The following is a 16809-nucleotide window of genomic DNA, read 5'->3' as shown; positions in this document are numbered from 1 at the left end:
TGGTTAGCTACGGGGTGCAAAGCTGCCCTTTGCTTATACACGCAGTTGGCTTTCCAAATGATTTCCCTCTCACAGCCACTAGACGTTGACTTTGGCAGAATCGTTAGTGATAGACCATATATCATGGTTAATCATATCTGCTGAAAGGCTTTAAAGACTTCTCGTATCCTTTTCAATAAAAAAGATGTATTTTCTCATTTGAGTTATTTTTACCATGGGTCTCTAGTGCATGGTCATTAAACATACTTTCAACCCTATTTAGCTATGCTTTATATCCTTAAACTGACGTATAGCTGGAATGCATGATTTGTTTGGGGCCAAATTAAAATACATGGTTTTGCCTCTTGCTTTAAAGAAAACTTAATAATTAAGCTTAGATTGACACAGATCAAAACATTGGCAAAAACTGCTGGAAACATTGACTCATTTTTTATTTCAATTAACACTTTCTCAGTTTCACATATAAACAGTGAAACTGTCAAAAATAATTATCACAGAGGGAGAAAAAACCTATTTCACTCCAAGGTAAGGAAAACAAGCTAAAACAATAGCTATGTGCACTGATCAGGCTATCAGTGAATGGAACTGAATTGGAGAGCTTTTTTTCTTCTCTTGGCTGGAATCCTGTTAGTAATTATTAATTATACTTATTAATCATATTAATATATTTACTTGTCCAATAACCTTGGCTTGTTGAGGAAAGCTTTCAGCTTACAAATTTTGTAAGGACAGAAGTATTTCAAATGCTTTTTTAGAAAAATTTATTTTTGTAGTGGAAAGATGAAAGTTATGGGACTTCTAAAATTATCAGAGACATTTTGTTAACTAATCACACTTATATTCTGAATTCTGATTCCAAACATTTGATTTCAAAATCCTCTGTGGCTCTTTTTGGCACTTACTATGATTTTTAACTTGGGTTTGGTTTATTTGCTTTTTTCCTGACAAACTCAGGTGAATCTGAACTAGTTGTAAAATTGCAAAATTCTTTTTATTCTCAAAAACTTTGGCATATGAATACAGGGGGAAGAAAGTTTCTTAAATGCACACTGAACTTCTGAAATATTGGCATGTTAACTCATCTCCTGTGGAGAGAATGAAATTATAACATTCTCCTGCTTCTTTATTTTTTGTTTCTACCCTATGTTATATGTTTCCCAGGATACATTTCAGGTTCATGAGTTTAAATAGACCTCTCTGGTATTATTTCCACTGTTTGGTGAGACCGAATGGAATTTTTACTTCCCATATTTTTAGCAGTTTGTGTATTTATTCAGTGTTATATCCTTGTTTTGCTGTTGAGAATGTAAGTAAATGCAAGTTTCCTGGGACTGAGAAGACAGGGTTGGGTAGAGTTTGTGTTCAGCTGCAGGCTCCAGCCTAGGCTGAGTTTTAAGCCCATGAATAATCTCCCCAGAGCTGCTGAGATCACTTGTATGCCTAATGCGTGCATTGCAGTTTGACTCAGTTTGACCCTGTTTGACTCCAGAGTGAAGGAAATGATGCCTTGGTTGACCATAGCTGTTTGTTTCTCATTCGTCTGCATTTACATACCCTCCATGTCTGCTTTCCATTAACGTGCGAGACTTTAGTGGGGGATTTTTCGCAAACAGTTACCACTGGCCAAACTAAACTCCACTGGGCACAGTTGGACACCATCGAGTGCTTTTGAAAAACTGCCCGTGTTCCTCCTTTCGGACAAATTCCCCACAGAGTTTGTGTGCTGACAACCACTTATGGCTGATACTCATGCTTGTATCTTCTCCATCGGTATGTTACTGCAAAGAAAAAGTAAAAACACACTTTGGTGCTGTCTTATGAAGCTCACGAAGCCAGTTTTCATTGGTTGACCCTTGAGGTGTTTACTCAGTTATTCAGCTCTTTGTTGGGAAATGTCCTCTTGTCTATGGAAATTTCCTTGGGTTGGTTGCTTTCATAAACAATTACAGCTTGTGTTATCTGAGCGTAATAAAACTAAATGGCTTCCTGTCACCATAAAACCTCTATTTAGTTTTATACTCCTCATAATTTTCTGAATCTGTGTATGCTCCCTCATTTCTTGGCTTCATTTTGGAACAAATTCCCTCTTTTGATTTATTTTGCTATGATACTGCCTTCGTTCAAATACCTCCTTTAAAATTTTCTTTTGTAATCTGTCCTTACACATTTTTCTTCCTCCCTTAACCTCTCTTTATTTTTCAGAGTGGGAGGGGCTTAAGCAATATTGTTCATTTTATTTCTTTAACTAGTACATCACCATATTTAGTTAAAGAAGTAATTCTCTCTTAGAGTTGCTACCTGTCTTTTATATTCTCAGTCATCAGTGCATTTTCAGGGAACCATAGATCTGTTTTATGGGTAGAGCGGGAGGCACAAGGAATCCTGTTACCGAGCAGGTGCGGTGACAAATTAGTCAGGAAGCTACTGCTCAGTTTAACTCCGACAGCACTCCTCTCTCAACTGTCAGCTACTATCTGTTTCTGCCCTTTCCAGGTCCATTCACGCTCATCTGAAAAACAACATTATTTTTTTTTCTGCTTTTTCTGAGATGTGTAGGTAGTTTGGGAGCATTATTGTGAAAAACGGATGAAATGTCAGGCCAATTGTATGATCAAAGGTAAAAGAGCTTCAGAGAGAACATTTTCTGCATGTACACATGCATTTCTGGAAATAAGGCCCTGGCTGAATATCCTATTGCTTACTAGCAAATGTTTTGTCTCCATGTCAATGCCAGAATTTTAATTGCATTTCTCCCTGACATTAGATATGTAGTCTAAGAAACTGATGTTGCACTGCAGCTGGAAGCTGACATGAGACTGAAGTGACACATCCTTTGCTGTGGAATATTTGTCTCCAGCTGTTCCTTCGTGGGGTGGGTTAGGGAGACTGCACCTGTGCATGCTGGGGTAGCAGCAGCCACGGAGGATTCGCTGCCATAACATTTGTCTGTGAAACACATACTTTCTCCCTGAGGAAATGGGCTTATGTCAACAAAAATGGAAACTTCAAAAAAATATGTATGTAGTGTTGGGAAAAGCTAAGCATCTTTGCTCTTAAATGTGTGGGGTGATTAATTTCATGTTCCATATCCCTCACACACACACATTCTTCTTCTTTGCCAAAAGTTGAATGTAATTGGAAGCCTATGAATGTCCACAGTTGCCAGACAGCTTAAAATTGAGATACTGTGAAATGCAAACAAATGGAAATGTTTCTCTCTTGTGTAAATATGCAAGAATTATTAATCATTAAATACCAGTTGCAAGGAGAATCCTTTAAGATGGTTAAAGATGAACTTGAGGTGGTTCTTGTGTACACACCCAGAGCAGGAGTCCAGTCAGAGTGGCCTGGACAAGCGGGTTCTGCTCCACACACAAATTTTGCACTCCCTTGACTGGTTAGTGTTGCAGCAGCTTCCTAAAATAGCTGTAGGCAGACACAATCCTTCACATAAATGCCCTCACATAAGAGTAAGAATAACTTGTGCTGTGCTCATACAACTTTTTTTTTTTTTTTTTCCCAGATGAAAGTAAATCATACTGATCAAAAATAACATTTTTGTTGATGTAGTTGTGTCCACACTGAGGAGGGTAATGGTTTAGCTAGGTGGGCAGAACACAAGCAACTTGTAGATACCAAGAAGTTCTAAGATGAGAGGTGACATGGCAAGTCTTGCTGGTATTCTTGCTGTCAGGGCATTGATGGCTTGATTCGGTGAAGGAGAATTACTTGTATGCACCCAGGTTGTTCTTTCACTTCCTTACATTTTCTTTTTACATTCAGATACTACTTGGCTACATCAGAGCAAAGTGCAGAGGAGCTTGAGCAGCTCAGGCCATGTGGGGGTCTGTTGTCATCTTTGCTGAAAGTCTGCCAGGTAAGTAATTTTTCTTCTGTGCCTCCATTTACCATCCCTCCTTTTTTATTCTTAGTTATTTAGGTTACAAGGCCTTCAGAACATGCACAGGTCATAACTATGTGTCAGTGAAGTGCCCAGGACGCTAAAATGCTGATTTTTGTCAAGGTGAGAGGTTAACACAGCTACAGAATAAATTACGGAAAGAGATGGCTAAACTAAGCTGCAACCTAAAAATAAAGAAATCGTGCTTTTTACAAAATATGTGGTTTGCAAGAACTGTGCCTTACAGACTGAAGATATAAACCTCCTTTGTAAAAAGGCAATTGTACCATTACCATTTTTGTGAACGCATCTGGTCAATGTTCATGTGTATCTTTTCTTTTGTTATAGATAAAAATGCTTCTGAGTGGTCTCTTCTGACCCACCATTGTCCCACTTTGTTTAGCCTTCAATTCTGTCAGCCCCTTCAAAATGTAGTGTTCCCTTCTACTGCCGTTAAGTTGAATAATACATGCATATGATTTAATCCAAGCTGTCTCCAGCAGTTAGTCGCCTTCTGGAGAGTATCCAGGTGTTGCTTGAAAAGAGATGACGGGGATAGAAATAAACAGTTTCACTTGACGAATTGGCCAGTGTATCTTTTGTCTCAGCCATCTTCCACTTAAAAAAAAATCTGTTCAAATAAAATAATTGTCCTTGAGATGTAAGTAAGTTTGGGGTTTTTTTTCATCCATGAAGCTCAAAGCCTTGTGTAAAGATAGCAAAACATAATTATAGCAATCAAACAGAAGTGGAAACTGAGGCACAGCCCTTGGGTTAAACTCAGCAATGAGAGAAACCCAGGTAGTCTGGAGTATTTGGCTTCCTTCAAATATTAGACAGACTTCTTTCTGCATTAGCCATCCTTTCTGCAAAACAGCAAATGTTTCTGCTCAGAGTACAAAAACATGCCTAAAATGTAGTGCTCTCTCTATGACTCTGGGCTACCAGGTGGGCAACGACACTTTCCCACTGTAAGAGCAGTAAATGTGAGAAAAATAAATGGCTAATTCATTTTTGCAGGGAAGGTGCTGCAGCATCACCACGAACTCAGGGAGCTTGGTATTCCTGAAGTGTTTTTGCATGATTATTTTTTAGGTTCACTCTTCACTTACATAACAACATATGCTTTCCCTATTTACACCATTAAAATAGACAGAGATAAAAAAAATTACTCCCACTGCAAATGATATGGCACTGACGTCTACTACTGATACACTGATGTCTTTTTCCACCAAAGCCAGCTAGATGCTGCCTCAATCTGCCATGAAATGTCTGTAATCTCAGAGCCATGAAGTATAGCAATGTGCAAGGAAAAGAACCCAAAGAAAAAGTGTCTTCTTGGCAATCAGAACTTGGAGATTGTCCCTTAAAGTGTCAGTAGCTGCCCGGATCTTCCTAGCAGGTTGGAAGGAAGGGAAATATCCAACCCACTGGATATTTTGTGTTGGAAGAAAGAAATGCCTCAGCTAAGCCTGAAGGCACCTGTTGGAAGGTGTCCCAAAATGTAGGGATTGTCAATGTCTACACTGGTGGCAGATGTTTTACGCTCAACGGTGACTGCAAGGAAGATTTCCCACCCAGGAACTGTCAAGCACAAGATGTCTGCAGTGTATTAAGAGCTTAGAAATAAAATACTAGGTTGTGATAGAGGTTTGCTTTATGTGAAGTTTCTCTCTCGTCAAAATAATTTTGAGGAAGAATTGTTTTCCTTTTTTAACACCTGTTTTTGACATTTCTGAAATGGAAAAGCTTTTTGTTGTTGTCAGACTGACTCTGTTATGAAATGTAGATGTAGGTAGGGTAAGAAAGAAGTTATAACGAATATGTTTGAGGGATTCCTGCAAAGAGTTCTTGCACATGAAAATGTACATTCTAGCACCTCTCAACCTTCCCGTGTCATAAACAAACATGCAAATGGAAAGGCCAAATTCTCAGCTGTGCACTGGGATTAAATCCAGCAGCAAAGCCCATCTCCTCTCAGCTCCACCCTGTGCCCTCCTCTTCCCCAGCACCTACCCTACCGTGAAGATTTTAACCACCAACCAGTTGCCCATACCAAAGCCCAGACCTGAAACTGGCATAATGCTGGGAACTCAAGGAATCTTTCTTTTAGTTGGACGACGGTTTTGAGAGAGAGCAGTGCCCATTTGTTTCTGTGTGGAGGTATGGACAGCCCTGGTGAAGATGAATTGGTGGGCAGAGAGCAGGTGATAAGGTTAAAAGTGCACAATGGCTGCAGTTTATCACTCGGATATCAGTAATGCGGACATGCATGTGTGTGTTTGGATTGCAGGGACACGTATCTGAATACGCCTGTCTAAATCAAGTGGCTGCTCAAAACCTTTAGCAAGTGTCCTCAGCCAGAAACCCCGAATCCTCTATATTTACCTTCAACATGCATCGGAAACTGCTGCAGCGGGTTGCAAAGCGTTGTACTTAAGAAATTAAATTTGGAGAGAAATGAGTCTTCTGTGCGATTATTTCATACTTTTTGGCTTCTCTGATTCAGACTAGCACTGAACCTCTCCCTTCTCTCCCCCTTTCCATTAGCCCCACGAGGCCTCCCTGACCTTACAATCCACCCACGGTTTCCATGTTACTGTCAGGCTCCTTACACTTGACTGATGAGAAATATGTGATTATTCAACACATCATAAAAACAGCCAGAGCAAATGAAGGAGAAATCTGGAAAGTATTTATAGAAAAATCTGTAAACAATCATTGCAATTCAGCTATTCAAAGCTGCGCACACATTAGCTTATTAGCTGTAGAGCTGTCAGATGTTCTTTGGTTCTTTCACCTTTTTTAAAAATTAAGAACTGCTTTGTTATACTCCCAGCCATTTTGTATTTCATAGACTTCTGTTTGCAGAAACCGCTTTTTGAGCTACAATAACTGAGACTTTTTTTTCCTTATGACTACACATCATTTCATTGACTTGAAGTTCAACAAGCACCAATTCACTGACATTCCTTGTTTGCTAAAAGGCTTCTTGAGGTGACTTCAAGCACATGCATCTGTTTGCTGTGTACAGCTCAACATCAGATTCAGATAAGTAGGAAGGAGGAGGTGAGAAAGAAGAAGCTGTGAAGCTCTTCTGGAAAGCGACACAATACAATGATGGGACAGACGCAAAGTCTGTCTTCTCTGCAAGAGGCAGGGGTGTTTCTTACTCACCATAGCGTGATTTAACCAGAGCGGGATGATTCCATCAAGGCTTTTGGGGTAAACCAGCTCTCGATTGTAGGTATACAGTGTCCAAAAGGATATAGACACAAACTGGAACCAAAATATAAATTAAATAAATTTCAGAATGAAAGACAAACATAATCGATAGGATTTGGCTAGTGCTTTCATTTCGGAGAAGGCAAAACATCTCCTACATGAAAAACGGTGATATTGCCAGATAAACTCACATATCTCACGTTACAACATAAAGAAAGGAATTTACTCTGAGGTGCAGTGTTCTGTGTTGATACTGCAAGAAAAACCTCCTTTATAAACTGCCAACGCTGTCATTTTCTGTGGAATACCAGATTAGCTTTAAACTTTTTTTTTTTTTTTTTTTCCTTTGCAGATGGGATCTTTTGATAGTCCACAAGTTCTCCTCAAGGGATTGGCTGTCGAGCCACAGAATTTGTTCTGCTCAGTAACAAAGTAAAAACAGACCTTGGTAAGACAGTTCACATAAAATTTACCCTTATCTTCACAATTCATAAACCTAATTCCTGAACTGCAGGTGCAAGCTGCACTGTGGGCACCCATTTCTTTCCCAACAGAGGAGGATTTACAGTGGGAGAACTTAACTGGAGGAAAGGAACGCTGGTATCGGTTACTGATAACCTGGAAGCTGATTTGCATTTTTTTTTTTTTTGCATGGCTTTGTATCTGAACACGCTTTGTGTTCCTGGGGCTGGACATCAGGCTGTGAGATGCTGGCAGAATGACATTACCCTGTGCCTCCATCCTGCGGGCACAGTGAGGCTGCTTGGGAGTTATGCCAGCAGGATCGTGAATTCTGCTGTGCCAGGGAGATGAATTAGCCAGTCTCTGTCTCCATCCCTGGCAGGACTTTTTTAGTGAGACAGCTGGGTGAGCTGCTTGTGGACCAGATTTAAGCAGTGCTGCTCAGTCCTTTGAGATTCAGAGATAGCTGAGGGCTTCACTCAGGAAGAGTGGTACCTACGTGTATAAGTAACCCATCGGTTCCCATCCAGCCCACAGCACCAGATAAACAGTATTTTGATAAACAGCATCGTCTGTGAGGGAGTAGGTGATCTGTGGTGAATCTGATGTCAGCTATGACTATAATTATTGTCCTGTGAATCTGTTTCTCTCCAGTGCTTATTCAAGGCCATGCTGAAGTCAGAGAAGGAGATGTAAGATTTTACTGCCTCTTAGTTACCCTCTCATGTCCTCCTGGCCCATGCTGCCCTTTGGAGAAATGCCTTAAATCAATAAATCCACACCTATTTGGACCATGAGATTAACAGAGAGATTACACCTCATTCACCCTCTGGGATCAATCTGTTCACTCAGGGACAGCAACCCTAAAGTTTGTGCAAGAGGCTTTACTTTCAACCATGACAAGGTCAGCACTGTTTCTTCTGAATGGTCCAAATCAATATTTAAATGGTGAAAAAAAACCCTATAGTTCTTATCTATTTTATACATGTGCATGTTATGCTATACACCCATAATCATTGATGCAAACATTATTTTTACGTACAGAGGTTACTTACTGTGGACACGGGGAAAGCCAGGACACTGAAAAGAAGGTCTCTGCTGGAAATTATGCATTTAGCACATCGCAGTTTCTTAATTAGTCTCAACACATCAGCCAGGAAGGACACCCCATAGAAGATAGCCTGCAAAACCTAAAGTAATTACACCTAATGAGGGAAACTCATCCAGCTTTAATTAGCACATTCCTCAGTGAACTCTGTTCTTGCTCTTCAGGGAGCTGTTTTGTTCATGAGCTGCAAGCCTATGTTAAGGGAAATAGCTGTTGGCTAAATCTTTTTTACTAACTGAAACTGATTAAATAAAGTTGTTCGGGAGATAACTTTAACAGTACCTCGTTTAATAGACTAAACAGAGATGTGTGATGTGATTCAGATGGGAGAGGTGGAAGGACATGTTGAAAGCCGGCTCCTTCACTCTTCCTATGTTAATTGTTACCTTCATGTATCTGAGCAGGAGTAGGGGAGAACAAAATACGCCAGGAAATGTTTCCTGTAAAGCAACTGCTAGATAGCTTCTCTCACCGCATAGCCAAGACAGGGCCTCCTTTCCAGGGACTCACAGTGCAGTCAATCTGTCTCAAGTAGCTCAAAATGCTATAACATGAGAACTGGGTGCAGAAGTTATCAAAACCAGAGCCTCTTTTGTAGAACTCAGAGGGATTCAGGAAAGGATTTGAAGTGCTTAGAAGCAGAGAACCGGACTTCGCTAACTAAAACTAAGTTAAACTATTTATAACTAATGAATTTTGGAGTTGGGCGTGGGGGGATGGGTTGTGTTTTGGGTTCTTTTTTCTTTCTTTAAATAATTTACAAGTAATGATGGTGGGGTTGTTTGGAGAGGGTGCTAGGAGGAATTGTGTGTGAGATTGTCACAATACTATGGTTTAAGCCACTATTGTTTTTCTGATTACTTCGTTTTCTCTCCTAATGCTACACAGCGGATCAAGCTGAATCAGATTTGTCAGATGCACAAAGTCAAGCAGAAAAATACTTCTTCCACTACCTTGCATTCAGCACTGAGTCCAGTTCTGTTAAGGAAACTGAAGGCCTCTTCTTTTTAAGGCTCAGTTGTCCCAGAGTGATGCAATGTGGGAAATGCAGCTTACTGCAAACACTGGGCCAGCAAGCAATGCTGAAATGGAAAGAGGCTGTGTCACAGCTTTCAGGATGAGATCTCTTTTGCCATGATCTTACTCTGAATCAGATATTTATTTACAGCAAAGTGTCTGAAGCTGTGGCTGGTTACTTCATCAGTTTCTGAAGGAGCCGAGAAGGGTGGCGCTTGGGAGGGGACAGAATTAGTGCAGTGCTTTTCCATCAGAAATTCTTTTATTATCAAAATATCTGTGGGAAGGAGGAGGCTATGATTTCACCATGTCCATTGTCAAACAAGGGTCTCTGCAAGATTTAGTTTGCAGAGACTGAGTCTTCCCAGGGAGCAAAATAACTATAGTTTGCATGACCAGAGAGTGTCCTTGCAGTTATCCGCAGCGATCCCAACGGATGCATTTTGTGGCTTCCCAGTAAAAGGAAAAGATACATCCTACCTTCCCTATCTTTTCCACAGTCCAGCTGGTTGCTGCGGCAGACTGTAAGCCAGGTGCCACTGGGGGAGCATCTCCCCTCCCTGCGCAGACCCACAGTGGTGAAGGTAGGGAGCTGCTGATGCAGGCTGGGTAGCTGGCCCAGGGGCACCCAGGATGAGGTATCAGAGATAGTGCACCACCCAGTACAGCTGCAAAGCCCCATGTTTCCTTTCAGAGTGAGGGGGGAACAGCCACATTTTTACATAAAAACCCCAAGCAGCTTCATCAGAAGTCACATATGGTTTTGTTCAATTCTGAGGCACCCAAACCAGCTCTTTTAAATGTGGTTTTCTCTCTCGCTCTCTCTCCCATTACCACAATTAGCCTCTGTAGCTGCAGGCACAATTTCAGTCAGTAGGGATTCAGCCCTTCAAGTCACAGGTCTCGTTCAGAAAGTCCATACTGGGGCACAGTGTACTTAAACCCAAGCACATACTCAACCCAAACGCCTGCCCCAGTCCTTGGCCTCACCAGGACACCAAAACCAAGTCCCTGAAGAGCTAAGAAAAGCCTAGTAATAAACAGAAGCTCTTGTTACACCCCGTAGAGTCAGCAGTAACTTTCTGTAAAAAGCATGAAAAATGAACATGAGGGTGGTGACAGTCTGGTGACACATGGTGACTAATTGCCAATAAAGCAGTTAGGGAGAGGCCTGGTTCCCAGAGGATGGGGATATTATTATCTTGTTCATGGTCAGCCTTACATTAATCATGGGACAGGGATAGGCTGCTTCTTACCCCCTTCAAAATTAACTAAAACAAACATTTCTGAAAAGAAACAGTCCCAAAACAACCACATTCTCAGCCTGGTAAATATTCTGTCATATGCAGGGGAGGACAATGTTATCTTCCGTATGGAAAATGCTTATCCGAATGTGTAACCTGACCCATTTCTCTCGCTAAACATGGAGAGCAACTCCTGAAGCAGTTTGAACTCAGTCTCAGGAGCTTGTTTTCTGTGCTGCTCATAGCTCTACCCTTGTCCATCACTGTGGGTTCAAAGGTGTTTCAGTCAGTTTGTGATCACTCTATGTTTCCAGAAGCAATGGAAGAATATGCAAGTAATTTTCAAACCAGAAAATTGATTCTAGCTAGAACCATCCCTAGTAACTCTCAGTTTGGCAGGCTGCACCACCGGTAGACTTGAGTCAGAGCACCAAACCCATGCTCTTCCAGGCATATTCCTGTAAGAAAGGTGCATCCAAATCTCGCAGCCCTTCTCTAATTAGAAAATGTTGACATTAAAAAAAAAAAATTACATGAAAGTATCAAATCATTCCAGATGTCCTGTGAATTTCCCAAACAGCAGTGCTGGCACTCACAAATCCATTGCAGCCACTCATGGAATATAAATCCACTGGCTGTAAATAAAGAGGATCCCCTAAAGTATTCCCACACAAACAGAAGGAAGACTGGAAGCATTCAGAAAGCTAATGATTAACCCAAAGAGGAGAATATGGATATGATTATTCCTGTTTGAGAGATGCTGCTTTCTTCTCTAGACCCCTCAGAGCTCCATGGCACTAGGTGCTGTAGAAATGCTTAATTCAGCCAGATTGATTTTCCAAAATGAGAGTCATAGTGACAAAGACAAACCTTAATTTTTATATGCTACAGTGATCAAAAGGGTGTTTCTATTTAATTAACCTGACATGATTTACTTTTGCATATAGGATCTAGCCATGTGTATACTGAAATCTCCAACTGCTACAAATAAATCGGGTTCCAAGCTCTGCCCTTAAGGGGGGATAAATCCAATATTCTGAGTAGGCTATTAGACATAACAGTAAATATTTAGTGTAGACACACATCCATTCACATGATAGTGACCTGGCAAATATGTATACTAAATGCTGGGCCTATTTTGAAATAAATAAAAAACAGCTTTCAGGAAAATTGAAAAGTACTTAAATTATGAGATGCAAAAGAGTGTAAGGAATAAAATGAGGCAGGAATGCAATTAATAGTTTTTAAAGGTGCAGTGTGCTCCTTATGCAATGATTTACCAATAGATTTACAGCAGCGAGCAGATTTTTATGAGCTCAGATATTTCAGGCAATGAATGATTCAGCTTGTACTGTTTTGTGTCACAGACAAATGAATACAATACTGTTTTTATCTGCCATTTCTGCTTGTTCAGTAATCGGTCAATGAACTCCTTTGATACAAAACCCACTTATCTTTTTTTTTTCCCCTACAAAAATATTTCCTTTCTGAATCTTGATTGCTATGATCATTAACTAGATAAATGAATCTGAAGTAACGTCAGAGCTGTAGCTCTCTTGGGAGAGCAGCATGACTACTGAAGAATTGAATGAGTTGCTAAAAGGAGGGTCATATCTAGAAGAAATTCTTCCAGCATCCCTCCATCAGAGCTAGGAGTCAAGCTGCATTTCGACCCCTGGAAAATGTCACATTTCCCAGTACTTCTATTTGGGATCAGAGCAAACTGGCCACGGCAGCTTTCTGCAGAAGGAAATTTTTAAATGCAATTCCAGAGAGCTAAGAGGAATTTTGGGGGGAAAATTTCTAAGTGATTCATCCAGCCGGTGCCAGAAGCCAGGCAATTGAAGTCTGGTAGGAGACGGGCAGAAGAGATGGACAAGCACTCTGTGTGCCTGGCTCTGGGAAAACCTCCAAGACAGCCCAGCCCTGCCCAGCACGGCATCTCCACTGAACCAGCACAGCCAGCAGGAAGCTTTTCCTTGCTCTTCTTCCCCAGGACCGTACCTCCCGGCATCCCAAGGCATTTCCTGGGACTAATTCTAAAGGCACTGAAATGTAATGCATTGGGTGCGCACCTGATGGACATCTGTGGTTGACAGCCACCTCTTCTTCCTTGATGTCCCTCAGGAGTGAAGTGGTTTAATGCCAAACCAGGGAATGACTCTTCCAGGTGCTGTAGAGCCCCACAGGGATCTTCATGGCCCCCTGGGCTATATTGTCTTCTCACCCTCTTCCTCTTTTATACAGTAGCTTAGGAATCTTTTGCCACCTGGAGATACTAACACTGTCCAGATCAATGGGAGAAGGGGGGATGAGGACATTTCTCTCCCTGGGCCCCTCTCCCTTTTTGGCAATCCTTTCTTGAAAAAAAACACATCTCTGTAGAGGAAGGACTAGTGGCCATGAAGGAGTAATTTTGCACACCCTGCCTCATTGCCACATTTTCTGTGTCAGCCATAGGCAACATCTTCAGCCCAAACCATCTCCCTGCTGGCTGATAACTCCATTTTAGTGTCAGGATCAGATCAATAAGTGGTTAAAAGATGGGAGACAAAGGACTAGAGAAGTGAAGCAAGGGCCCCAGAAATTTAATGAGACCTGAGCTGTTCAGCAGATCCATAAATGAGCCGGGAAAGGGAGCAAACACTGAGGTGGTAAAGCTTTGTAAATTTTTTTTTCTTTTTTTTTTTTTTTTTTATTTCTGTCAAAGCGAAGCCTGACCACAAAATTGCCAAAGAATCTCAGGATACTGAGTGCCTGACACATCAAATAGCAGATGAAGATCAGTGTTGGTAAATGCAATGGTATGCATTTCAGAAAAAAAGCAACTTCAATTATATAGTTTTCAACAGTGGGTTCTAAATTAACTACCACCATCCAGGAAAGAAGTGTTGGACACACTGTGGACAGCTCTCAAATTCCTAGCTCCTTGCTTACCAGCAATCAAAAAAGAAAACTAGAGAGTTAAGAATTGTTAAGAAGAAATAAACAACAGACAAGGAAACACCTTCAGGCCACTGTATAAATCCATGCTGTGCTCATAGCTCGACCACTGCAGCCTGCCCTACTTACCCCTTTCTGAAACTAGAAAAACTACTGCAAAGTGCGACAAGGATGCTTTAATGAAAGAAGCAGCCCTTTGTGAAGAGAGATGAAAAAGGCTCGGGCTTCCAGCTTGCAGAAAAGAATAACTGAGGGGAAAATCTGGTAGAGGTCTCTAATGAGTTGCAAAGAAAAAGTGAACAGTGACGATTAAATTATAACACAGATGTAGAGACACATCCAATTCAGTTGTCAGGAAGAAGGTTTACACCAAGAAAATGAACTGCTTTTTCACTCAAGGCACACTTGCCTTGTAGCACTCATTGCCACAGGATGGGGAAGGTACCAGAAGTATAAACAGGTATGTTTTTCCTTTAGATAGTTGAAGAGAAGGCTTTGAATGGATATTAGCTACCTTGGCCTGGATTTATCTTCTGGCTGGGTAAGTGGGTATGCCAGTGTGAGGGTAGAACCATGGAAAGCTCATTTTATGCTTAGACGTGCTGTCTTGTGCAGCCTTTCCCTGATCATCCACTACTGGTCACTAAGGGAAGCCGGATGATAATTTCAGTGAGTATTTCTATATCTCAAAATACTGGGAGACTCGTTACTTGCTTTCTCCTCTTGAGCTCATGCTTTAGATGTGTCATATACTGGATGACAGACCTTTTTATAATGGTGCCAGGGGATGGGGGTGGAGATGCTGTTTTGCCTGAAAGTATGGCTAATACTTTACTGGGGCCAGTTCCGCCCCACCCCACCCCCCAAAAAAAAAAAAGAAAAAAAAAAAGCAAAGGAGCTTGGCACACAGTTCCTTGCCTGGGACTTGACTGGTGGTGTTTTAGTCTACTGACATATGTCCCAGCAGGACGAAGTGAATATCCTTAAGGTTGTTGAATCCTCACCATTTGATCACTGGCATTTCAGAAAAATTATTTTTTAAAATGTCACAAAAAGCGCAGATGATACAAAGACAACATAGCAACAAACCATACATGTGCCAACCTGACTGCAGTGATATATGTGCCCTCATACTTGCACAGCTGGATTGGCTACTAAGGGCATTGTGGCTCTCTGAAGACTGTTGTAGCCACCTCACCACCTCTTGTTGCAAATATTTCACAGTCACAGAATGGTTGATGTTGGAAAGGATCTGAATTTCCCAATGCCCTGGGGGTCTTCAAAGGCCCTACTCGGAGCTGGGGAGCCTTTAGGCTTCCATTGAACCACCATGAGGTGTCTCCTTCTGAAGAGTAAAAAATAGAGACAAACATATCCCAAGCCAGACCTCCCACTGATACTGAACTCTGGTGGTTGCACAGAATGAATTGAAAGGCCACGGAGGTCACTGCGGTCATCCTTCAGATTAGCAAGTGTCCCTGAAATTTGTGCCTTGTAGGAACCCTCTCCATATGCCCGGTCTTTCCACCCCACTGCCACCACTGCCACAAGTCACTGATGAACCACGTGGACCGTGAACAAGCCTTCTCCCCTAATGTATCTCACCTGCTTTCATTTTCATTTCCATCTTGTGAAATGTTAGTGTGTTAGGAGAACCAGAACACATTATGGTCTACGATTTTCTGTGTACTTTTAGGAAATGCAGCAAGCCATTGATAGCACCGTTAAAACACACGTAATAATGTCACAAGCACCACTCTCGGCAGTCTGGAATTTCTCTTGTGCTCTCAACTGATTGTCAGACTAAGCATGTATTCTGAATGGCTAAATTAGCACCACGCTATGCTTTGGTTTATCTTTTCTGTGATTTACAGGACATAAAGCCTATTAAAAAAAACTGAAGTAAAATGCTAAGCATCATTATAATGTGTACTGAATTAAGGGTGAGATAACATTCATCAAACTTGCACGTGTCCTGGCTGGACCTACCTTACCTTTCTGTCCCTCTCCTCACAGATAGCTTGTCTCTTTTACAAGGAAGCAGCTAGCTTCAAAGTACTTTCTGAAAGCCAAGCAGCAAACTAGCCAATATTCTTTCTTCGACACCTTTCACAGCACAAGCATGGATCCCTACTTAGTTTTCTTTGGGGTATAAACCCTTAAAGGAAGCAGTTTACAGCAGCAACTATACCAGCTGCATATGTCTTGAGGCACAGATGGCAGACAAACAAATAGACATATTGGTATCACTGTACAACACGATTTGCTTACCAGATTGAGGACTGTCAAATATTTCCACTGCCCACCGTAAAGGAACACTTCAGATGGCCTCTCTTCTGTTCTTACGTGTGTGATTGAATAGGCTATGAAAAAATACCAGACAAAAGCAAGGCAATGATATGTTGCGAGAGTAGAGATTTCCATGCTTTAATTAAACGCAAGTGAAAAACCATCCAAAAGCAGCTTTCCTCTTAAGGCCCTCGGTCGCTGTGCATGGGAAGTGGCAGGGCAGGAGGCTTTACTTTGGAGCAGACTCAGGACACATTGCCACTTTGCTCTGGTCAAAAGGAATATTCACAAGGCTGTGAACTTTGCTTCTGTTTGTTTCCCTTTTCACTGTACAGATAGGCTGGGGGTGGGCAAGAAGAATAAGCTTATTCCCTGGATTTAAATGCCTTGCTCGAGATTAGCGAAGATTAGTTGCAGATTTACATAAGGTTTTCGTTGTTTTTTCTTTTTGCAAAAGTGGGGGGAGCTTTGCTGCTGATTTTGTGTAATGGGCTGTTGTTCTTTGGGTAGCAAGTGAAAACAAGTAGGGTTTTCCCCTCTTGTAGCTATGGGCACAGCCATGTCTCCAGTTCAGCTTGGGAAGCCTCTGAGACTGTTTTCCTTGTGTCAAAAGAAGAAGT

At 41.4% G+C, this 16809-nt stretch overlaps 1 protein-coding gene and 1 long non-coding RNA gene across 3 annotated transcripts in view; one reads left to right on the top strand and one right to left on the bottom strand.

The window, feature by feature from the left end:
* The window catches only part of ADTRP (androgen dependent TFPI regulating protein), a 32885-nt gene extending 16352 nt beyond the window's left edge, over positions 1–16533 (bottom strand). For both annotated transcript variants that reach the window (XM_026843319.1, XM_026843320.1), the window contains exons 1-3: positions 16172–16533; positions 8644–8778; positions 7079–7180 (exon numbers count right to left, since the gene is read on the bottom strand). In XM_026843319.1, coding sequence (XP_026699120.1) covers positions 7079–7180; positions 8644–8778; positions 16172–16324 — 390 coding nt within the window. In that variant the 5' untranslated portion in view covers positions 16325–16533. The remainder of the gene's footprint in view (positions 1–7078; positions 7181–8643; positions 8779–16171) is intronic.
* Positions 3498–9364, top strand: LOC113477162. The gene is made up of 3 exons (XR_003397851.1): positions 3498–3877; positions 7479–7574; positions 9295–9364. It is a non-coding gene; the product is annotated as an uncharacterized LOC113477162 (long non-coding RNA).
* Positions 16534–16809: the final 276 nt, after the last annotated feature.

This window comes from Athene cunicularia (genome assembly GCF_003259725.1).
Source record: "Athene cunicularia isolate RWA chromosome 2 unlocalized genomic scaffold, athCun1 chr2_part1, whole genome shotgun sequence".
Taxonomy (NCBI): Eukaryota; Metazoa; Chordata; class Aves; order Strigiformes; family Strigidae; genus Athene; species Athene cunicularia.
This window is presented reverse-complemented; position numbering and strand designations above follow the sequence as displayed.